This window comes from Pelophylax lessonae (assembly GCF_965119305.1).
Source record: "Pelophylax lessonae genome assembly, chromosome: 1".
Classification (NCBI taxonomy): domain Eukaryota; kingdom Metazoa; phylum Chordata; class Amphibia; order Anura; family Ranidae; genus Pelophylax; species Pelophylax lessonae.
This window is the reverse complement of record NC_138768.1, coordinates 418,041,307-418,067,298: the sequence shown is the minus strand read 5'-3', so window position 1 is coordinate 418,067,298 and position 25,992 is coordinate 418,041,307. Positions and strand designations below refer to the sequence as shown.

The 25,992-nt window shown below is 40.0% G+C and overlaps 1 protein-coding gene across 1 annotated transcript in view; it reads left to right on the top strand.

Moving 5' to 3' along the window:
- SHB (SH2 domain containing adaptor protein B) overlaps positions 1-18,540 on the top strand; it is a 360,594-nt gene extending 342,054 nt beyond the window's left edge. Inside the window, exon 6 of the mRNA XM_082269003.1 lies at positions 16,033-18,540. Coding sequence (XP_082125129.1) covers positions 16,033-16,216 — 184 coding nt within the window. The 3' untranslated portion in view covers positions 16,217-18,540. The remainder of the gene's footprint in view (positions 1-16,032) is intronic.
- Positions 18,541-25,992: the final 7,452 nt, after the last annotated feature.

Sequence of the window (25,992 nt, the reverse complement as noted above, 5' to 3'; positions counted from 1 at the left end):
ATCCTTAAACAAGCAAGCTTTCTTGATCAATATAGGCTGCCTATAGAGTGTACACAAAAGAGGCACCCACCCCAACCTATAACTAACCGTTGCAGTAAGGTACACATGGAAGGGCAACACACAACATAAACAAACAGTAGATTTTCCCAGCACACATACAGTATCTCACAAAAGTGAGTACACCCCTCACATTTTTGTAAATATTTTATTCTATCTTTTCATGTGACAACACTGAAGAAATGACACTTTGCTACAATGTAAAGTAGTGAGTGTACAGTTTGTATAACAGTGTATATTTGCTGTCCCCTCAAAATAACTCAACACACAGCCATTAATTTCTAAACCGCTGGCAACAAAAGTGAGTACACCCCTAAGTGACAATGTCCAAATTGGACCCAAATATCAATTTTCCCTCCCCGGGGTCATGTGACTTGTTAGTATTTGGTGTTATCGCTCTCACTTTCTCATACTAGTCACTGGAATTTCAACATGGCACCTCATGGCAAAGAACTCGCTGAGGATCTGAAAAAAAGAATTGTTGCTCACATGAAGATGGCCTAGGCCAGTGATGGCGAACCTTGGCACCCCAGATGTTTTGGAACTACATTTCCCATGATCAGGCATTCTGCAGTGTAGTTGGGCATCATGGGAAATGTAGTTCTAAAACATCTGGGGTGCCAAGGTTCGCCATCACTGGCCTAGGCTATAAGAAGATTGCAAGACCCTATACACAGAATTGCCTTTACAACCACCTTAAGGGTTTCTTTATTACCCCCTTCATGATCACAGTACAAGTTTATAAGTCCAGTCCTGAGCACATCAATTAACTATGAGACGGTCAAGCAGATGTGTGCAGAAATGGGTGCACAGTCCTGAACACAAACAATGTGTGCCTGGGTCTGTGTACCCATCACTGCATGCCTGTCAAACGTTGGATGTACAAGTGAGTCCGCACAGCCATTGCATATCCATTGACAAACACAGGCTGCCTGCACGCAGTCCTGTGCTGTTCCAGAAGCACAAATAAACAGCTCTTCACACTGTATGGGCATCTGCACAATGTGAATGAGCCCTAACTGTATTTGTTTCCTTAGATCACACCAAAAATAGTTAGAAACCTACACTGGAAAATGACAGGAGAAAAACAACAGACTAAAATGGCCACACTGGCATGAGATAACAGTTTACAAACCGGAGTGTGCAAAATATTTTATATTGCATGTTAACCTTTTTGAGGTACCATCATTTCACAGTACGCTTCGGGGACCTATTTGTAAAAGGTCGCACTTAATATTTTGCTGTTTTTTTTTTTTTATGGGAAATATAAATTCCTGCAACTATCTCTGTTTGTAAAGCTGCATTAAAAATTGTTCTCAAAGTTATCAACAAAATAGTTCAAAATATTAAAGCAAAATCTATTTTGGAGTTTTTGCTGGTTTTATAGGGACTTTCAGACAGAATTTCCTTCAGTAGCGAATACCACCCCAAACTACAGGAGGAAATTTTCTGAAGGTAATGTCTGTGTTTTTTTTATTTATTTTTTTAACCGTTTTGCCTCTTTATCTTTTTTTTTTTTTTCTTTATACTTCATGTCGGTATCTTACATTTACTTTCAAGCTTTTTAAGGAAAACAAAAATTGGAAATTAAGCAGTGAAATAATATAAGATCAGTATACTCTACAACACTGAAGGTGGAAGATGGCTTTATTGCTCCATCCATCAAAGATCCATCAGAGTGAATATAGCATGAACAAAAACCTATAAATGTAGCATAACCTCCTACGTTCAGGCACCGACATGTGACTGCACATACATTTAGTGGGCCAGAAATTGTCACATATGCGCCATGGGAGCAAGTCTGAAGCCCATAGTATCTGCAGTCCTTGGCTTAAATTCTGAATAGCAACTCTTCAGCGCCTCATCTTTGTTAGTGGCTAATGTGCTTCCGTTGTTTTCTGGGTGCAGGGGAGCAAAATAGAGCTTTGACAAAGACAGCCCAGGTTTCGAAGCTCCCTAGGCATGTATAATACGTATGTTTTCTTGACAGCATGCAGGCATTTGTGGTGCTCTGCTATGTTAGTTTATTTGCATGCCAATTTTTAGAAAAGGGCAGAAAAAGAGGGGACTTAAAATTCTAATCCTGAACAATGTATGAAAGATGGAAAATTACAGTGCCTACAATATTTTGTTCCACGTTTTAATGCTAAGCTAAGTACCTCCACTCAATGATAAGTGGTAGCTGCAAAGGCAAGCTAATTTTTGGGATAAAATGTTATTCCAGTATAGTATTGTCTCTCTATGAATCAGTTGTAAAACCACATTTAGAATGTGGTGTCCAATTTTGTGGTACCAAATGTAAAAATGACATAGAATATTTTGGGGAAGATTTAAAGCAAGCAACTAAATTATTAAAAAAGGATGGAATGTTTCTCTTAGGCTACATTCACACCTGAGCGTAGCGTTTTTCGCGCGTTTTTTACCGCGATTTTACCGCGATTTTTGCGGCGTTTTTTACCGCGATTTTACCGCGATTTTTACCGCGATTTTTGTGCAGGCGTTTTTAGATTGAATAGAGATCAATGGAAAACGCCTGTAATCTGCCCAAAAAGAAGCTCATGTACTTTTTTGAGCGTTGGGCGTTTTGTATACAGCGTCAAAACGCTCAGATGTGAACAGGGGCCATTGAAATGAATAGGATTTGTCTTGTTGGGCGTTTTGAGAGCTGATCCTAGAGCAGAAAAACGCCCCAAAACGCCTAGATGTGAACGGAGCCTTACTGTAAAAGATTACAATATTTGGGTATGTTTGTGAAAACAAATTTATTAGCTGTCTTATTTAAATGGTTTTAATTTATCCAAGATCAGTGTGATGATTTGGCTAGTCCACAAGAGTCATGGTCGGGGGTCAGGCACAGAGACCAGTAGCTTTAGCAGTAGGGATGTTCCCACCAACTAGTAGGATAAGTAAACAAACAGTGCACCCTGGCAGATGACGTGGGCTCATCCGGGGTGCAGGTTCTAAGCACTAACCAGTATTCACCAGAGTTCCTGATGGTCGAGATAGGTTTTGCTACCATGTGGCGGTCCTCAGGATTGCCCTACCAGGAGGTGAGAAAGCTGAGGTCCTGTAGCAGATATAGCAGGTAGGGATCAAGCAGAAGTGTAGTCGGTAAACAAGCCAAAGGATGGTAACCAGAGGTTGCAGGTTGGAATCAAGCCGAAACGTTGAGGAACAAGCCAAAGGTCGGTAATGAGTGGTAGTGGAGATAAGGACAGCTTCAGGTATGCAAAGGAGCAAGATATCGGCTGGAGAGAGCACAATATTCTGGCAAACAGGAAGTGCAGAAACCAGGCTTACATCAGGACTTCATGGTAAGAGCAAAGAGTATAAAGTCCACCAGAAATTAGAGACAAGAAAGTAGAAAGGATCAGACAGGGAGCTGTCCAGTATCTAAGGTGACTCAGTAAGAAGAGCTACTGCTGAATGCAGCAGAGGTTGTGGGTCCAGAATCCCGGTCATGACATAGATTGTATAATGGGCAAGGGGACATCACATGTCAAAAAGATATTTCCATTGATTTGGGATGGGGTTCCTTACAGTAAGGTTTGTTAAGCTATGGAAGGTTTTGCCATAGAAGATATTTCTACAGATATGGTTGATGTACAGTACATGCCATGATGTGTACATTGAAGTTTCTAGCATGGTGTTTTTTTACTGTTATTTCAGGCTTGGCTCAGGTGAACAGGAGGTCAATTACTATGCCATATACAGTGTCTAATAGGCTTTGGCTTTTATTTTTTACTTTATGTTATCATTTTTTGCTGTAACATATTTGTTATAGGTAAAAAAAAAAATTTTATTTAGCACCCATTCCTTTTTTAAGTTATTGAAGTAATTGTTAAAATATTTGAAAATATAGTAAAGCCAGTTGTTGTAAACCTTTTCCAAATGATCCCCTCTTAAAATCTGTTACTTATTTTAATTGTCTGTCACTTCCCCACTAAGAGGAAAATATATTTGTGTCAAAATCCTCTGCCAGTCTTTACAGGGACTATGTTTAAGGCGCTGTCATTTCAGAGGTATTTATTTCATCATAATTATGTATCTGAGGATGTCACCTTCACCAACTGTGCAGTCATGTCTGGTAAGAAGAAATAATTCCTGTAAAGAAATGAAATTTAAATTAACATCGAAAGACTGTAATTACAGTACCCGCGTAGTCTCCTAATATGAAAAAAATGGTAACACCTCTTGGGAGATCTTTGTGTAACATTTGCACGACATGAGTTGTTAATTTAGTAGCAAATCTCTACAAATCCTTTAGGATATTTTTTTGCCTAAAATGAATATTTTTTTGCAGAGCCATTGGATACAGGATAAAGGAAAAGTAAAGCTAAAAGCTTATGTTCTTACACAAGCAAAAAGTGATAGTCTTGCTTTGTTGGCGCTAGAAGAAATGTCAATAATGAGCTTTGGACGCTAATAATGCACTCATAGAATATCCAAAAACTTGACACATTTCGGCTGATATGCTGTTGTCCTCAACCTAATTCAACAAAGATGAGGCACACAATGGGCACTTCTGAGTTTATGGTGACATCAGTGGGTCACATTTGATTTGTACTGTCCAGCTTGAAATAAAAAAGGAAAGCATAAAATATCAATCTAGCAATGACTGGCCCTCTGGTTAGAACAGCTTCCTTGAGTTCAGTTATAAAAAGCAGTAAGCCCAACATGCCACCAAGTGCTCTAATGACCAAAAGAGGACCTTGAAGCACGTGTCTCAGTATACACGAGAGTTTACGTTTTTGCATTTAAAAGACTTCTAAGAATTGGACAAGCACAGGAAAATTCAGGTACTCAGGTGCACTTTTGTGGGTGAGCCCTTGGTGTCTTTTCTCCAAATAAAGGTATAGCTGAGTTGTAAATCAGCACAAGATTCCAAAAGACTTTCGCCACATCCTATATACATGATAAAACTGCATGACTATTAACATACCCTTTACCCCAAAAAACTGGACGCTTAAAATATTGGATAACTGATTGTGCAGATCACCCCCCTCCCCCCCCCCCCCATTTGTTTTAGAGCTTCTGTGGTTATTGGCTCTGATCCATCCCTTATGCCCCTGATGAATGGTGGCAATAACCAAAAAAAGGTGCTTAAGGGCACAGCCCAAATCTAGTGTTTACAGGACCTGTGCCATTTGCATATCAGAGAGCCTTTTGTTTTCAGGTGCCCTAACCTACAGACACTTGAACATGCATACTATCCATTATATGTGGTATTGTTTTGGTAATTTTTTTTTCATTGGTTTACTTCCAAATCTCTAATCTGCCCAAAATTGGCTAAAACTACACCATGGTTTGAAAAATAAAATCCACCATCCCCACCCACAACCCCCCATCCCCCAACCCCAACCCCCCCCCCCCCACCTCAATCCCCATCCATAATTTAAGAAAAAAAAAAAGAGGGAGATTTTACATCTGGAATAGATATATTGTATTTGGCTGCTGTATTTTTATGTATCAGTTATTGTGCCATTTTCTGGCATTTAATTGTGTTTATGCTCTACTGATAAGTATGAACACATTTCCATAATAACTAGCTGTTGATCAAACATTTATCGCTGCCAGCACAATATTTTCTGCAAATTAGAACTCTTTCGCCAACTGGATGCCATGATTAATATTTCTTTCATGGAGTGACATGATGCATTGCATTTCTCATCAAGCTGTAAACATATTCTTGTTGTTGTTTACTGTGCCTTATTAATTGAAAGTATATTTTAGGACGTGACTACGGATTGTATATAGAAATAGTATATATTGTACTTTGTTAAAAGGTCACATCATAAAATCCAAATGCTTTTGTGTTTGATTTCTTTTTTTTTATATAGTATACAACATAACCCCTATCTTGGTCAATTCTGGTACATGTTATTGAGCTATTCATTTTGTTGAATGAGAAAAGTTGGCATCTTCTATTTATAATGGAGTCTTGCCGGTTGTCTATGGAATGTTTGCATAGACAGCATTTCATTTATTATTTTCTCTTAGTAGAAACGAACATTTAGCAACATTTAACAATTTCTTGTAAAGAAAAATGAACATATCTGAAACAATGCACACAAAACAGAACAGGGTAGGTTTTACATGCAGTTTACAGAATTTTTTTTAGTGACCTGCTCAGTAATTTGAACACCGACCAAGAGTGTTTTAAAATGTGTCCAGTTCAATCTTAACTGAGAATTCAAATTTTGCTTGCCATTGTTTTGTAGGCTTCGTTCACACAGGGCAATTTATCCATGCCCTGTGCAGGGCCGTGTTTACCAACAAGGGGATGCTCAGGTGTTGCGTGCGTTCCTGTGCCAGCAGTCCCATTCGTCAGTTGGGACAGAGCTCCTGCACAAACACAGTTGCAACCGCACCAGAACAGATGTCATATTGGGAGCAGCAGCTGTATCTGTACCACCGCTGCATCCAAATAAACATCAGTGGGATTGCCGGCACGGGGATGCATTCAACACCTGTGCATCCCTGTGCCAGTAAGATATGGCCCTGCTTGGGGAACAGAGTAAAACACCCTGTGTGAGCGAGGCTACTTTGTATTAGTGAGGAGTACTATACTGCTCAACTCCCAAGTATTTTCAATACTTTCCGTAAACTACTTTTTTCTCACTTCTAATGTGCCTTTGAACTTGCTATAAAACTTGACTACTCCAGGAAAAGTCAATACTCTATCACAGCCCCCCACCCTGTCATGCATGGCATATCCCTTTCCTCTTCTGGAAGTATCTAATTACTCTCTGTGCTGGTCTAGCTCCTCCACCCCTCCCTTTACCTCCTTCAATCCCTCCCTTTTTATGTAGCAGCTGGGAGGAGTGAAAGGGAATAATATAGAGCAGGGATCCTCAAACTACGGCCCTCCAGATGTTGCGGAACTACACATCCCCATGAGGCATTGTAAAACTCTGACATTCACAGACATGACTAGGCATGATGGGAATTGTAGTTCCTGAACAACTGGAGGGCCGTAGTTTGAAGACCCCTGATATAGAGCGACACTTGACAGACAGCTCTGAGTCTGCTGGAACTGCTGACATTGCATCCAAGATGGTGGTACCCAGCAGCAGTCTAACACCTTTTAAGGGCTAAGTTAGTATTTTACAGGTAAATACAGTGCCTTGAAAAGGTATTCATACCCCTTGAAATTGTCCACATTTTGTCATGTTACAACCAAAAATTTGAATGTATTTTATTGGGATTTTATGTGACAGGCCAACACAAAGTGGACGTAATTGTGAAGTGATAGGAAAATGATGAATGGTTTTAACATATTTTACAAATAAATATCTGAAAAGTGCGATGTGCATTTGTAATTACCCCCTTTACTCTGATACCCCTAACTAAAATCTAGTGGAACCAATTGCCTTCAGAAGACACCTAATTGGTAAATAGAGTCCACCTGTGTGTAGTTTAATCTCAGTATAAATACAGCTGTTCTGTGAAGAACTCAGAGGTTTGTTAGAGAACCTTAGTGAACAAACAGCATCCTGAAGGCAAAGGAACACACCAGACAGATCAGGGATAAAGTTGTAGAGAAGTTTAAAGCAGGGTTAGGTTATAAAAAAATTTCCCAAGCTTTGAACATCTCACGGAGCACTGTTCATTCCATCATCTGAAAATGGAAAGAGTATGGTACAACTGCAAACCTACAAAACATTACCGTCCACCTAAACTGACAGGCCGGGCAAGGAGAGCATTAATCAAAGAAGCAGCCATGAGGCCCATGGTACCTCTGGAAGAGCTGCAGAGATCCACAGCTCAGGTGGGAGAATCTGTCCACAGGACAACTATTAGTCATGCACTCCACAAATCTGGCCTTTATAGAAGAGTGGCAAGAAGAAAGCCATTGTTGAAAGAAAGCCATAAGGAGTCCGGTTTGCAGTTTTTGAGAAGCCATGTGAGGGACACAGCAACGTGGAAGAAGGTGCTCTGGTTAGATAAGACCAAAATGTAACTTTTTGCCTAAACGCAAAACGCTATGTGTGGCGGAAAACTAACACTGCACATCACCCTGAACATACAAACCCCACCATGAATGATGGTGGTGGCACCATCATGTCGTGGGAATCCTTTTCTTCAGCAGGGACAGGGAAGCTGGTCAGATTTAATGGGAAGGTTAATGGAGCCAACTACAGTGCAATCTTAGAAGAAAACCTGCAAAAGACTTGAGACTGGGATGGAGGTTCACCTTACAGCATGACAACGACCCTAAACATACTGCCAGAGCTACAATGGAATGGTTTAGATCAAAGCATTTTCATGTGTTAGTATGGTCAAGTCAAAGTCCAGACCTAAATCCGATTGAGAATCTGTAGCAAGACTTGAAAATTGCTGTTCACAGACACTTTCCATCCAATCTGACAGAGCTTGAGCTATCTTGCAAAGAAGAATGGCTAAACTTTCACTCTCTAGATGTGCAAAGCTGGTGTAGACATACCCAAAGACTTGCAGCTGTAATTGCAGGGAAATGTGGTTCTATAAAGTTTTGACTCAGGGGGGCTAAATACAAATGAACACCACACTTTTTAGATATTTATTTGTAAAAAAAAAGTTTGAAAACCATTTATCTTTTTCCTTCCACTTCACAATTATGTGCCACTTTGTGTTGGTTCATCACATAAAATCACATTAAAATAATTTGCATTTTTGGTGTAATGTGGCAAAATGTGGAAAAATTCAGGAGGTATGAATACTTTTTCAAGGAACTATAACATACAAAAAACACTATAATTGCACATATAATCTTATGGGAAGATACAATGATTGATCTCACCACAGGGTCATTTTTAAATGAGGGGCATTGATTTTAAGCTACCACCTGCCATGCCCTTTGCATGTGCAACCTGCTTTTGGTGGGCCCAAGCTTTAAATATGAAACCATTTAATTTAATGGTTGAATTCCCATCCCAAAGAATCGTAAACAAAGGAGGTAGGTGCTCCCTGTGTTCCTCATAGCGCAAACAGGGCATTACCATATTTCTTGGAAACCCTCTTTATCTTGGCACAAATATTTAAAAAATGTATTCATCTCCTGACACTAAGCAGTACAGGTGCATTCATAGACAGTAGCATTGCTCAGTGTGTGGTAATTGGTGTGTTAAGGCATTGTCACATGCTTTGCACATCTGCAGTCTGTGTATTCTAGATAACATAGTCTGTGTGCACAGGAGATTTCTATTCTGGTTCTCTGTGTCATCCTGAGCTGTAATTCCAGTCATTGTTTCCTGATACTGATATTGGTCCTGCATATTTCTAAAGATAATGGCAACTTGGATTGCTGGTGACACTTTTCATGAAACTACGGCGGATGAATTACAAGCCTCTCTAGCCTGCTCCTAGGCTGCGGCTCTTTTACTATTCATCCTTTTTTTTTAGTACATTATAAATCCTTCCTTTTACCTGACCATAATGAGGCTGTTAATTCTGTTTTTAGTATTTTTGTTGCATAGTTATTATTCTAGGTGGCAGATTCTCTGTAACACTAATCTTGTAGATATGGAAAGCCCACAGTGGGTTTAGAGGGAATACAGTCACCGATTCAGGCTTTTCTATTATCCTCAGTGATGAGTAGGATATAGTGGTATTAGAAGAAGAGCTTTTGCTTAATTACACTGTCAAAATAATCGGTGTTACTAATATGTGATTTTAACTCCTTAACCACTTGCTGACCCAGCCTTTTTCTGACATTTGTTAATTACAAGTTAAAATCAGTATTTTTTTGCTAGAAAATGACTTAGAACCCCAAACACATATATATATAGTATATCACCTTTGTGATATACTGTATATATATATATATATATACAGTATATCGCAAAGGTGAGTACACCCCTAAAAAAATTTGTAAATATTTTATTATATCTTTTCATGTGACAACACTGAAGAAATGACACTTTGCTACAATGTAAAGTAGTGAGTGTACAGCTTGTATAACAGTGTAAATTTGCTGTCCCCTCAAAATAACTCAACACACAGCCATTAATGTCTAAACCACTGGCAACAAAAGTGAGGGGTGTACAAAAAAATGGCGGTCGTTGGAATATTTTATGTCACACTCTATTTGCGAAGCCGTCTTTCAAACCCAAAATATTTTAGGAAAAAAATACTCTTACAGTAAATAAATAAATAAAAATAAATAAAACACATTAGTTACCCCAATTTTTTGTATAATATGAAAAATTATGTTTCGCCAAGTAAAAAGATACCTAACATGTTGTGCTTTAAAATTGCGCATACTCGTGGAATGGCGGCAAATTATAGTACTTAAAAATATCCATAGGCGACGCTCTAAAAATGTTTACAGGTTACCTGTTTAGAGTTACAGAGGAGGTCTTGTGCTAGAATTATTGCTCTCGATCGCGACAATACCTCATGTGTGGTTTTAACATTGTTTACATATTCGGGCGAGACTTTTTTTTTCTTATTTCTATGTAGCACCCTCCTATGTAGTTGCTAGGAAGAAGCATGTGGGTGCCCCTGTCTGCATATCAGGAGGGCCTGATCATTTTTGTTAGGCTGTCATGTGCTTCCAAGGGTGTCTGTTGAGTTTGGGGAGTCTCCCCACTGTGTCCAATGAGGGTTCTTATTGGACAGTGGAGGAAACCTGACTAATAGCACACCAGGGCATGTCTCCATCTCAGAGGGCAGAATGTGCCGCAAAGCATCCTGGGATAGGGTATAGGTCTGAGGGCAGCACATCACGCAGAGTCCTCCTGTCAGCGCAAGTGAGAGTGTCCTGGGTGGTCTGCCTAGAGGACGAAGGTTGAGCTGAGCTGCAGAGAGGGATCCAGAGTGCTGTGGACCGAGTGGAGCTGCTGGGCAGAAGTTTCGGGGAAAAACAGTATCGTGAGTACTTGAGACTGCCCAGGGGTCTGCCTAGGAGAGGGGGCCACTCCAGAAGGTCAAGGGGATCCAGGGGACCAGCTAACCTTTAGAGAAAGGGGGTTCCAGTGTTTAAGCCCTGAAGATAAGTGAGAGGAAGAGGTTGCCGGTGTGGGCCCTGAAGTGTTTAGCAGCAGCAGCACAAGTAGCTACCTCAGCAAGGAGAGCTTAAGGGAGCTAAGGAAAGGACTTCTTTATGTGAGAAAGCAGTCCAAGGTCAGTTTGGAGTTAACAGGCAACAAGCCAGCGTCAACCGCCGTTGACCGGCATCTAGCCAGCGTCAAGTCAGCACCAAGAAGTGTTTTCAGTTGTCCCTAGCAAATTGTGCATAGTTGAGCCAAAGGAGTATCCCACTCATTCCCTTCTCCCATCCAAGTTCTCAATAAATACAAAAAACTCAAAGATACTGGACTGATCATTGTCTCAGCGCTCACACTTGGAGGAACATGCACAGGGGTACTTTTGTTGCACCCGGTGGCCCAGTGGGACCCATATCCAGCAATATGGCTGGGAATCATGCTACATCTATATGCATTTTTTTTTTTTTATATATATATATATATATTTCTTTTACTCTACTTTTTTTTACACTGTCCCTTTTTATTTCATTTACAAGGAATGTACACATCCCTTGTAATGGAAATAATCATGACAGGTCTCTTGATTAGGAGATTTACCCCAGATCTCTCACTTTCCTTTAAAAGCAAAAGAAAAAAAAAACTAACATTCCGACACTCCTGGCACAACGATTACTCACATTTGTACATTGCGATTATGTGCGAATACGTGCGTTTATATGCGGCTGCGGTAGTAAATTCTTGCCTTTTGTATAGCACAGTGGTTCTCAACTCCGGTCCCCAGGACCCACTAACAGCCCAGGTTTGCAAGATAACTGAAATACATCCCAGGTGATATAATTTGCTGCTCAGTGATTGCAGTACTCTAGTCTAACACTAGAGGTAATACTAAGGTAATACTTGAAATCTGGCCTGTTAGTGGGTCCCAAGGACTGGAGTTGAGAACCACTGATATAGCAACTGTTTACTTATTTTTCTTTGTACTGCGATTAACTGCGTTTATATACAGATAGCTGCGGTACATCTCTCCTGGACGCTGTCAACTTTATTTTTCCTAAATGCACAAAATCGTACGTTATCAAAACGTTGCTAAACTCAGTATGTGAATGAGGCCATAGGAATGCATTGTCTCTTTCCGCAGCTAAAAGCTGAATTCTAATCCTTCGTGTGAAAGGGGCCTAAGGGGAAAAAAAATCCTTTATTTATGCCTGAGAACCGGAAGTGACGTCAGAGATCGTTCGGGTCCTTCAAGAGCAATAGGCCACATCGGATAGTTTCCGGGCTAAACAGATGGCTCTGGTAAGCTCGAAATGACTCAGCAGGCACCTCTCCTGCTGCCTATAAAAGTGATCTCGAGGCAAATCCGCCGCTGGGATCACTTTTATCAGAAAGCTGGCCACCTAACAAAAAAAAAAAAGATATGGGGTTATGGCATCTAACCCCATTATTTGGGGTTATGGCAGCCATAACCCCATTATTTAACGTCAAAAACATGACGTACATTTACAGTTAGGCGATCAGCAAGTGGTTAATGCAAACTGGTGAGGTCATTGAAATGTACTCTTACTGCCAGGTTTTCCCCCTCCTTTAGAGTCGGCATGAATATCCTTACTTCCTGGTTTGAGATTAGGTACAACCCTGGCCTTGCCCCACTATTGTATGCAAATAGTGACTTTGGGAAAGTCAACAGGGATGGTGGTATAGATTTTGTAATTAAAGGTGTCTGCTTGCCTTCTCATTGTAGACATTTTAGCGTGTCAGCAGGTTAATTTCAATGTACATGTTACATGCATTTCATTGTTGCCATGACTAAGCTGTCACTAAAAGTATGGGCTAGAATGACTGCCATTTCTCTCATATTTGTAAAAATCTGCATTTTTTGCTAGAAACTTATGTAGAACCCGCAAACATATATTTTTTTAAGCAGATGACCTGGAGAATAAAATGGCGAGTGTTGCAATTTTTTTTTTTGCCACATTAAATTTGCGCAGCGGTTTTTAAAATGCAAATTTTCAGGAAAAAAATACTTTGATTTTAGTGAACACCAGCTCAATATAATACTAAATTTTTGGTAGAAGAAAAAGAGGATGTGATGCCAAGTAAAAATATACCAAAAAATGTCACAATTTAAAATTGGGAATGCCCGTGGAACGTTGAATTATCCATTGGCGACGCTTTAAAAGCCTTTACAGGTTACTACTTTAGAGTTACACAGAAGGTCTGGTACTAGAATTATTGCTCTCACTCTGATATTTGCAGTGATACCTCACCTTTGTAGTGCGATCACAGTTTACATATGCATACAGGACCCCTTTGTACGCATTTTTTATTTTATTCAATTTTTTTTTTCACTGTACCTTTACATTTTCTTTTGATCAACTTTATTGCTATCACAAGGGATGGACAACAACCCTTGTGATAGCATTGGCCATGACAGGTCATCTTTATGGAGAGATATGGGGTCTGCTAGACCCCAGATCTCTCCTCTGCCCTCCAAAGCAGCTGTATTCTATTAGATGCAGTCATTGTTCAGATGTTCAGAGAGGGTGGCGCTGTCACTTAAATACAATAGCCAGCAGGGGACGCTGCTTAGCATGGATAGCAGAAACTTTTAGATTTTTCTAGTGCAGCCAATAGGCTAGACAAGAGAAAGCTATCTATGTATGCCTATAGCATTAGGCTCAGTTCATAAAGCTTACACATTCTTTCTTGTCCAGCTCATGGGCTGAATGAAAGAAGTCCTTGTGTTTATGACTATTAGTCCAATGAGATTTGAAAATTAGAGTTAAGTAAAGGCAAAAATAAAGATTCTTATTACGTGTGTTAAAATTGTGTGAATTGATGAATGTTGAAACATTTGTACACTGAGAAGTGAAATGGTGAGATGAAGAATTTGTTTCGAAGCAGCTTACTGTTTGTGTGCAGCAGACCATATGGGGTTGATTTACTAAAGACAAGTTCACTTTTGAGGGAATTTTCTCTTAGTTTAGTGAATGAGGTAAAGCTCTGCTGACTTCTTTCAATCAGTTACATGCAAGAAAAACACTGTTTTATTTTCCTTGCATGTGATTGGGCATTCTTTGCAAAGTCAGTGTTCTACCACATTCTTTAAGCTAAGAGAAAATTCCCCTGCAGAGTGAACAACTTATTTTCCTATATTAAATAAACCCCAATGTGTTTCCCTGCATTATTTGTAAAACAAACGTTGTACAGCCATCTGGCTGGCTCTTTATGAATGATTTTTTTCCCCAGTGTGCGTCCATATCTCTAGTGGCAGTAAAGCACTCGGACTACTTGTTGACAATTACTGTCAAATGACAGCTAGCACTTGTGACCTGTCATTTTACTAGACTATGGTAAATGTAAACATCGGAAATATGGTCTTCAAAAAGTAACATCTGGTTAAGGCGGTGTAAGGAGTTTAGGAGTTTGGAATCTGTGGGTCCAGACCTCAAATGTGGGGGTCTTCTTCTTGGGGCCTACAAGATATTGGATAGGACATTTAATCTGTTATGTTATGTAGGGTGTTATCTTTTGTAGGACCCAGATCGATGTCCAACTAATGTTTTGAAGCTGCAGAATGAAACCGGTCACCTCTGTTTTAGAGAATACATAATAAAGTTTCTAATATATTGCCTACTGTTCATGTGTCCCTGCATTGGATTTCTGCTCTCTGTAATTACACTGCTACACAACTATAAGGTTTTGTTTATGTACTGTTAGCTGTATGGTATTTTCGCTACAATTTTCAGCAATAATTAAGAATAATAAAACACCAGCTTATAATTTTATTTCCTAATTGTAATTATCTCTTTGTTATGTCCAAATGATCCTGACCTGTCTACTCATTTTTTTTTTCTAGCATTTTTATGCTTTCTAATTATACATTTTAGCCAAATGTTTACAATATATTCAATGCTTTTATATTATCCTTGTATTCTTTTGACACATGTAGTACTTTGCATGGTTTTAATTAAATGCTGTGTCTATAGATTTGTATCTTCATGAGTTCTAAAAAGGCTTTAGAAAAGTAAAAGTTTGCAACCACAAGTATGAACAATAGAAATAAGCAAGCAATCACATTTCTTTTTTTATATTTAGTGCCGGTTCACACTAATACGACTTGTCAGGCGACTTGGTCAGCCTGGCAAGTCGTGCACCATCGCGGTCATTGAGTAGTACAGGACCGGTTCTAATAGGAGCGACACAAGTCGATCCGACTTAGAAAAAGGGTCCTGTACTACTTCGGGGCGACCTGGAGGCGACTTGCATTGACATTCATTTTATGAAGTGCTGCACGCGACTTCACAGGTCGCCCCCTAAGTCGGAGCGACCTAGTGTGAACCGGCACTTATAGTTGAACTATAGGAAAAACTTTTTTTTTTCACTTTGGATAGCGTAAGAGAGGGTTATAACCCCTGGAAGGTTTTGTTTTGTTTTTTGCCATTTTTGTCCTATTGGGGAGATTTACCTTCACTTCCTGTCCCATAGCCAAACAGAAAGTGAGAAGAATTCCCTGCATATTAAAGTGATTGTAAAATCTTGTTTTAAAAAATAAATAACAAACATGTTATACTTACCTGCTCAATGCAGTTGGTTTTGCACAGAGTGGCCCGGATCCTCCTCTTCTCGGGTCCCTCTTGGGCTCTCCTGGCCCCTCCCTCCTAATAAGTGCCCCCATAGGGGGCACCCGAGCCAAGTCACAGCTTTGTGTGTCCATCCAGACACAGAGCCCCGGCCCCGCCCCCTCTCTTTCCTGATTAGCTGAATGATTTTGGTTGACAGCAGCGGAAGCCAATCGCACCGCGCTGCTGTCTCGGCCAATGAGGAGGGAAGTCCCAGGCAGCTTTAAATCTGCTATAGTAAAATTACCGATGCAACCTGATTGATTGGTGTTGATAGTGCAGCCACTTTTCTTCCTACGGCAGTTATAGAACACATTTGAGCCTATACAAATTGGATGGCTACATTGTTCTCATATGTATTTTTTTTTTTTTTTTTTTCACAGGAGCAGCCAAGGATTCATGCACATGAAACTGTCGAAAACCAAAGAAAAATACGTATTGGGTCAGAACAGTCCTCCTTTTGAAAGTGTTCCAGAAGTCATCCATTTTTACACCACCCGGAAACTTCCAATAAAAGGAGCCGAACATTTATCACTCCTCTACCCTGTAGCAGTGCGGACCCTTTAGGGTTCCCAGAGACGGAGCTACCCCCCCTTCCTATGGACAGGGGACTGTGAAGAAGCATTGTTGCCAGTACAGCACAGCTGCACTATGAATCAGCTGGGTACTGCAGGGGGACTATTCAAGCACTGACATTGTGAAACGTCAATTACGGGCACTCACAATATGTACGATGTTGCACTACGGCTTTCACAAAGGACACTACTTCTGGTTTTAAAAAGAGCCTTTGGTAAAATGTAACGTGATTTGGAGGGTTTTGTGCTCCAAGAAAAGGGTTCTTGAAAATGCAATGCTTATTTGGGAGAAATTTCACATGGACAATTCTGATGTTAAACTACAAACTGATATAAACGTAGCCCAAGGCCATTTGTGTTTACTTGTTTCAGTGCATAATACATAGTTAAGTTGTATTAAATTCAGTTTTGGAGCTTCATTGTTTGCTACATAATTGGCATTAAGAAGAAAGTTCTATGTTTTGTACGTTGTTTTCACTCTTTCTCCCTTGTGGCAGCAATGCCTGGGGTCATCAATGAACAAATTGTCATCATTGGCTGACAGCCTTATATAACGAAGTGTTGTGGTTCTCTCAAAAAGTTTTTTTGTCTTTCCTGAGAAACGGAAGTTTAGCAATGTTAGAACTTGCTGTATAAAAAGCGTTTTAGAGCTACAAGTCTGATAGCTCAAAGCTTAGCTGTAGTAAACCAATGGCTCCAAGAAAAATTGATCTTACTATGGTTTTAAGACTTTTAATTTCTCCTTCAAGCAAGCAATGCATCTTTCTTGATTAAAGGAAGCTTTCAGCAAGTCTGGGTGATGTCCTGTGGAGATTTCAGTCTTGATTGCTGTGCGTGAAGCATAATGGCCTCAGCGCCGTCACTTTTTAACACCATGCTTTGGAATACAAGGCAAGCGTTTTTTTTTTTTTTTTTTGTGGTACCTGTAAGAAGCCGCACATAGAGCCCACATGGAGGGGCCCGGGCCTGCTCTGACAATATATCTAGTAATACATGTCTGTTAGAGCAATAATGTATCAGTTTCTCACTTGCTACATCCGTTACCATAAATTGTCATGGCACTCTAGCGAGTTTTGGTTGAATTATTTATGAATAGGGTATGTAAATAAAGAAAATAGCAGTTTAATATATAATTATATTTTTGACCCCCATTTTTGGTACAAAGAAAGAGTTGTTGTGCACCTTTTTACAGTCAGAGGCCTTAAAAGGCAGCGTTGACCATGTTTTGTGTTTGTACAGTGTGACTGTTATTTAGCGGGTAAGAGTTACTCGAACGGTGTAGGTTAAAATGTAAAAAGAAACCCGGTTATTGTTATTTTTTAACTGTTTTGCTTGTGAAGGCTGTTTTTTTCTTTCCTATCAGGATAGCAAAAACCACAGTATTAGGGGTTCCATACTTCTCTTTAATAAAACTGTTCTTCAGCATGTGTGTTCTTTGTGTACGTGAATATTGTTTCTGCCAAGCTGTTGTCATCAGTTCATTGGATTTCGTTGTGCAATACAGTATCTGCTTTCTAAGCAATATTTTTGTGTGTCTGACTTTTACTAGTAAATTGGGAAGAAGTGATCGAGCCCGTGAGATCATCATAGAAAATGGTTCCTAATTGATATCTGAAGCAGGGGTTTACTCATGTTTTAATGCAAAAGCTATTCACTTATGCTTTTGGATTTGCACTTCATTACCCCCGAATTCTAATGCAAATTGGGTTCCGATTTGCAAAGAACTTTGCCTAAGAGGTCAGGCTTGAAAAAAATGTACAAGTGTCCTGATGTGAATGAGAGAAAATGAGAAATCCCTTTGCGGGGAAGCAGTCCTGTCTGACATTTGACATTTAATTACAAGCCTCTCCAGCAAGACACCCAAATTATACCACTTCAGTGATTTCTATAGACATAACTGACAGGGACCATACAGCGTTCCCGACTTAAGCATCAAGGAAGGCAATCTTGAGGCTTGAACAACAGCTACATTTATTTATGAAGCCAGTGCTGAGTCCTTGATGTGTTATCTGAGAACAATGGCACTCAGAATGCTAACTTATGGATTTTGTGGCTAAGTGGAAGCCATATTTAATTTTAGTCTGCTTTTAGCATTACAAAATTTAATTCTCAAGGGAAACGCTAAATACATAAAATGCTTCTTGATTTTGGATGATTTACAAACATGAGGCCCCAGTGTGCCCCTTTTTGTAAAGCAAAAAAGATTATTATGCATTACAGAAGGTTAATACTCCATTAATAACCATAGATGGGCAGATATTTCACAGAGGGCCATGAACCATGAGATAGCTATCTGTCTCCAGGAACACTGAAGCTTTGAGTGACTTAAGCTGGCCATACATGGACTGAAATTTGGCCTGTTAATACTCGTTTAGCGCCATTGGCCTGCAGTGTTTATGAGTGTATTTTGATGGCAGGGAAGTCTCCTTGCTGTCACAATATATTATATTAGTTCAGCGGGAAGGGGAGGATTCCTCCATAAATATTGAGTGTGTTAATGGGGAAATCGAGTCAGTTTTTTTTTCGTTCAAACCACTAGTCGAATGAAAGAATCTGACTTCTCTATGGGCTGCCTTAACTAACAAATACACCAAGCAGAAATCCTTTCCACTGATTTTTATTCTATTATAGGCACTACGGGGTTGATTTACTAAAACTGAAGAGTGCAAAACGGTAGCCAGTCAGCTTCTAATTTAAGTTTGTTCAATAAAACCTAGAAGCTGATTGGTTTCTTTGCAGAGCTGCACCAGATTTTGCACTCTCCAGTTTTAGTAAGTCAATCCCTACATCTCTTTGTATTCATGTGCTTTTGTTTGTTATATGTACTGTATGTGTGTAATAACAAGTGTTAATGGCATTTGGAAGTCCTTGTTGCTCAGAAATTAACCTTTTTTTGTTTTCATCATGCCTGTCTGTACTGTAGCACTCAGTGACACTTGTATCAATGTACCTGCTGCCTGCATTACCTTGAATATGTCACTGGTGAGAATAGGTCACTGGTGAGACCTCACTTGGAGTATTGTGCGCAGTACTGGAGGCCATATCTCCAGAAGGATATAGATACTCTAGAGAGAGTTCAGAGAAGAGCTACTAAACTAGTACATGGATTGCAGGAAAAAACTTACCAGGAAAGGATAAAGGACCTTAACATGTATAGCTTGGAAGAAAGAAGAGACAGAGGGGATATGATAGAAACATTTAAATACATAAAGGGAATCAACTCGGTAAAGGAGGAGAGCATATTTAAAAGAAGAAAAACTACCACAAGAGGACACAGTTTTAAATTAGAGGGGCAAAGGTTTAAAAGTAATATGAGGAAGTATTACTTTACTGAGAGAGTAGTGGATGCATGGAATAACCTTCCTGCAGAAGTGGTAGCTGCAAATACAGTGAAGGAGTTTAAGCATGCATGGGATAGGCATAAGGCTATCCTTCATACAAGATAGGGCCAGGGACTATTCATAGGATTCAGATATATTGGGCAGACTAGATGGGCCAAATGGTTCTTATCTGCCGACACATTCTATGTTTCTATGTTTCTAATATGAGATGCAGGCTATAATAGACAGAGGACACTTCTAAGCAAAGAAAATATGGTTTATGGCACTTTAAATAGTTTGTTGGGACCAAACTAGTCCCAACAAACTATAGGCTTCACTGAGTGCTGGAGTGTATCTAAGTACTGTGTTTACTGCATGTATCTTTAGCTACATACAGTACACAGTGAGATAACCCATGAAGGGTGCCTAATCCATATATTGAGTTCCCTTAACTGCTGCCCCTTTAGATGAAAAACACTAAAAACAAAAATAATACATATAAAGCAGGCGCTGTTAAGTGATGGCTAATGTAGATATAATGGAAAATAACATACAAGTTTGCCAATAAACACAACAATACACTATTGCTATATAACCATCAGAAATTAATAAATGTGAAACATTCACAGACCAAATACAGAACAAGAAGTTTTCTTAAGTGGAATAAATTAGTGCTCAATAAATGCTGCCACCCACACCGTGCCTTCTTATTTTTATTCAAGTGCTCCACCTCATGATAAGACTCGTAAATCTGCTCACCAGAACCCCAAGGTCCCAGGGACCATACAGTCTTATCAGCAATCAGAACACCTGGATGGGTCTGCACCTCTATTCCCTCTCAGCTCGGATGGCCAGTGTTGATTATATGGAGGTAAAACAGAGACACCCCTAATAGTGCAATACTGCTTCATTAAATATTAAAATGCCACCACACACGCATCAATAGTTAGGCTTACATAGAATGTGCCCTGGTCGGCACCAGCTCAGATCGCATTTCAATTGCATCCCCTTTCCTCAACCATGTACAGGCGGTCCCCGGGCTACAAACATCTGACTTACAAACGACTCCTACTTACAAATGGAGAGCGATAACAGGAAGTGAGGAGAAATCTATTCCTAGGAAGGGAAATAAACTCCTGTAAGAGTTCTCATGGGAAAAAGGTATCTCCACTGAACCTTTATCACTAATCCCTGTTTCCACAACAATCCAAAATTTTCAAAATCCAGTCATAGGGACAGAAAGTGAGGTGAAATCTTCTAAACAGGGGTAGAGCCAGCAAAACAACTCATACCAGGGTGTTACCACCCTTCCCTATGCTATCCAAAAAACTTTAAAATTATTCTTTTGGCTGGGGCTACACTTAAAAAATTTACCTGTTCCGACTTACAAACAAATTAGACTTAAGAACAAACCTACAGTCCCTATCTTGTTTGTAACCCGGGAACCACCTGTAATGGGCTCACCCCTCTCTAAACGCTCCGAGAAGCCATCTGGGGTGCGTTCCATGGAGTCACCAGAAGTGACGTCACTGGTTAGTAAGGAAGTGTAGACAGGCGGACATCAATGCATTTCGCCGTATCGCGTCTTCATGAAATCCGGTCTCTGCCTACTATAGAGGAATTAATTTACCTGCAACGAGGCTCTGATTGGTGGACCACCCTGGAGTGCAAATAACTTTATATACAATCTGCACAATGGTCAATGCTCTCATAAATAGACCTCCTAGGGTCATCATCAATAGTATATATATATTCTTCGGTTCCTATATACCGCAAATTATTGTGATCTTTTTACGTGATGCAATCAAAGCCCTCTAGGTGGTGACACTTCTACAACAATCACATACTTAGTTGATGATAATTTAAACAGATAAACATCTACAAAAAAGTGTTGCACCGAATCCCCTATTAATAAACCAAATTTATTACCAACTTCTCGGAGCGTTTAGAGAGGGGTGAGCCAATTACATGGTTGAGGAAAGGGGATGCGATTGATATGCGATCTGAGCTGGTGCCGGTCAGGGCACGTTCTATGTAAGCCTAACTATTGATGTGTGTGTGTGTGTGTGGCATTTTAATATTTAATAAAACAGTGTTGCACTATTATGGGTGTCTCTGTTTTACCTCCATATAATTAACATCAGCCATCCGAGAGGGAATAGAGGTGCAGACCCATCGAGGTGTTCTGATTGCTGATAAGGCTGTTTGGTCCTTGGGACCTGGGGCTTCTGGTGAGCAGATTTGAGTCTATCACGAGGTGGAGCACTTGAATAAGAAGGCATGGTGTGGGTGGCAGCATTTATTGAGCACTAATTTATTCCACTTAAGAAGACTTCTTTGTATTTGGACTGTGAATGCTTCACATTTATTCACTTCTGATGGTTATATAGCAATAGTGTATTGTTGTGTTCACACTATTGGCACATTTGTATGTTATTTTCTATTATATCTAAATTAGCCATCACTTAACAGTGCTTGCTTTATATGTATTGTTTTTATGTAGTACACAGTGCCGGGGTCCGGCTGTGAGACAGACACTTCCTGTCTCACACTTGGAACAAAACAGAGCCTGGCTGAGCGGCGCTCCAACATTCATAGGCAGCTTAGTATTCTGTGAATAAATACAAAGCTTCCTCTCATTGGTCGAGTCTGACAGTGTGACATCATCAGCCCGCCCCTTCCACTCAGCTAATCAAAGGAAGTTTTCTATTAATTCACAGAATACAAAGCTGCCTATGAAGCAGACTTCCTGTCTCACACCTGGAACAAAACAGAGTCTGGCTGAGCGGCACTCGGACATTCATAGGCAGCTTTGTATTCTGTGAATGAATATAAAGCTTCCTCTGATTGGCCAAGTCTGAGAGCATGACGTCATCATCCCGCCTCTCCCACTCAACCAATCAGAGAAAGTTTTGTATTCATTCACAGAATACAAAGCTGCCTATGAATAGCTGGGTGTTGCTCAGCCAGACTCTATTTTTTCCGGTTGTGAGTCGGGAAGTCTCACAGCCAGAACCCAGCACTGTGTACTGTATGTAGCTAAAGTTACATGCAGAGACACTGCAGCACTTAGTGAAGCAAATAGTTCATTTGGATCAGCTTTGGGCAAACTATTTAATGTGACATGAAACAAGGACATCAGCTTTAAGTAGAAGACTACACCAAGCTGTATTTTGCCTGTATGATCTTATGCTCTGTATTGGAGTACTATTCAGCTTATACACACACACAGATTTATGGGTTTGCCAGAGTTGTATTTACAATAATGACACTTGTAGGCCATTACTAAGGTCAGTAGGGTGAGGCAGAACAAGAGGGAGCACCAAGCCTCACTGTGTAGTGTACACATTGTGTTTTTTTTCCCCTTCTTTTGTTCACCTCTTCTAGTCACATCTGAACAGTTGTGGTAGTAGAAACGTGTGCAGAGAATATTAAAAGGAATCAGAAGACCCTATGGGGTTGATTTACTAAAGACAAATGGGCATTTCACTTTGCAAGGAAGTTTTCCTTTAGCTTTGTGAATGCTGTGAAAATTAAACTTGTAGATGAATACCCACATGCAAGGATAATTAAAAAACATAATTTTGCTTGCACACAGTTGGATAATGGATGTCGGCAAAACTTCACCTCATTCACGAAGCTAAGGGGAATTTACCCTGCAAAGTGAACATTTCCTTGCAAAGAAATTCAGCCTATTTTCTTTCAGAAAAATCTATCCCTCTGAGTGCATATTATTACATATTTTTATGCAGGTTAACACATGCTGGTAAGCTACGTTGCACATGCATTTTTGGGAGCATCCCTTACTTTCAATGGTCCTCCAACATGTCAATGCAATAAACATGTAACTAACTCTAGATGTGAACACACCTGCACTTAACTGGACAAAAATTGGTTAGGGGCATTTTTGAGAGTAGCAGTTTCAGGGCTGTCAAGTGAGTGAAGTGCCAGGATAGTTAGATAAACATATTGGGGTTGATTTACTAAAACAGGAGATTGCAAAATCTGGCGCAGCTCTGCACAGTAAGCATTCACGTTCTATTTTTTTTTTTTTTTGTTAAAGCTTAATTGAACAAGCTGATTGGCTATAATGCACAGCTGTACCTGATTTTGCACACTTCAGTTTTAGTAAATCAATCCCAGTCAAGTGTTTGACTCACCAGACTGTAAAGGAAAGAAAGATGAGATGAAGGCCATCAACCTTGCAATTTCACATGGAAGTTACCAATACCAACTCCTTTACTGATTTTCTAAGTGTATGTAAACCCTAACAATGAACTAGCTAAATTTGCTACATTTTGGTCTGTTAAATATACCAATAAAAGTGTTTTGTCATTTCTTGTTTGATTAGTCCCAAAAAATACCTGTTGATCATGTTAGAAATGTATAGCTATTCCTGTTCACACTTTCTGGTTTATATAAAGGAGATTAATTAATCCCTCCCTGTTCTTTTCTTGGGCTGTGGAAAAAAATATTATATAGAGGGGATTCAGTAGTTTAGTAAAATACAACACCATTCACCACACCGGTCTACAAAAAGGTTGATTGTTGTCAGCCTACAACACGAAATTAGGAGCCAAGTGTGGCTTTTGGCAGATTAACATTTTTCAGTACTTGCAAGGTCTTTAATGGTTAGATCATGGGAAAATGTACCGCATATGTTTGTGTTTTTATATATGCCCTTTAAAGACTAGCTAATTCTTATGATCTCTTTAGAGAAAAGCTATTTTTTTAGGGTATTTTGAAATTAGAGGGTGCTTGAAGGCTTTGGCATGATCGAAATGCTAAAAGAGTTTGTCTAACCTATGCTACTTGGGTTACCAAGTTTTCACTTTTAAGTTTATACAGGAAGGTAGAATATAAAAGTCAGAAACTTAGGTGCCAACCCTCCTCTGGGAAAACAGTAGACGTTGGCCAAAACATTCAACAACTTCCCCAAAGATCAGCTGGCCGGGGATGTCTAGTACAGTCTGACAGTATCCATAAACATAAGGATCATTAGCTAGATCGGGAAATTATCATCTATGCCTAACTTCATACATATTTCTTGCCATAATAAAACATGGGTAACCACTCTATTCATACCAGCTATGTTAAACCAAGCTTTTCTCTTTTTGCTTTTGCTGTTTTACAACTGTACTATAACCACAAGAATGCAATCCAGTACATGGGATAGCTTATCAGAAAAAAAGGAAGTTTTAATCAAGCTTGACTAAAAAGTTAAAAGATCTTTTTGTAATAATTATTATTTTAAGCCTCACCCTGTTCTTCCTCTGATTGTGGATGTTTCCTTTTTGTCAAAATGTATTCGAGTTTCCTTGAGCAGTTAACAATTGGGAGACTTCATGCTCGCAGAGATAGCAGCACCTCATGCTTGCCAAATGATTTAGTTTGTTAAGATTGTATTAACTATGTGAGAGTACTAATGAAAATCCAGCAGCTTGGGTGCATAGTCTATTCATGCTGTGAGTCGGTTAAACTGATTTAGACAAAAAGTTGTTTCCGTGTTCTGTACACATAACTAAATTGGGATATGTAATGTGGGAATTTTGCTTACAAAATTTTGGAATACGTTTCACTGGCAGGTCTCATCTACAGGGTATTACACCTGCAAAACAAAGTGAAAAACACAACTAGAGCTGCAGGTTAAGAACACATTCACTATTGTGGTGTGTTTGCCAACTTGAATGGGCTGTCTAATGTGCACGGATGCAACAAAAGAAAAATGTTGTATGTAACCTTTCTGAGAGCGCAGTGCATGTTAGTGTTCTGCAAGGTGCGCTCTGCTGTAATGCGCGTCCATCAGCAAGGTGAGCATGGGTGCAATTCAGAATAAATGGCTCTGCATCATACAAACGCAGGTACCATTGTTCAATAGCCTAAGTGTGCATAGACCCCAATAGATCCATACTTGACATTTAGGTGAATCTTTGGTAACTGCAAAAGCACAAAGGTAGTATATGGGAAGAAAAGGAGCCTTGTAGCTTGTACTTTTTTCTGCACTTAACCACTTGCCGACTGCCGCACGACTATCTACGTCGGCAGTCAGCCCCTCACAGGCAAAGTGACGTAGGTCTACGTCACTAGCCTGTGAGGGTCTAGGGAGCGAGCGCGCGCCGCCGGAGGCGCGCTCCCGCGTGGTCACGGACCCCCCCCCCCCCCCGCGCATGTGTCACTCTGCGATCGCTGCTGCAGAGGGAGAAAGTCAGGCGGCTTGTGTAAACAAGCCGCCTGTCATTCTCCCCTGTGTAGAAACTGTGATCACGCGGTTCTACTATGTAGAACCGTTGATCACTGTTTCTACAGCTCAACAGACAGCCAATCACAGTTAGAATCACGCCCCTAGGGACACACAAAGCCCCTCCCTCTCAAATAAAGTTAACCCCTTCACTACCAGTGTAATTTTGCAGTAACAGTGCATATGTATAGCACTGATTACTGCAGTAAT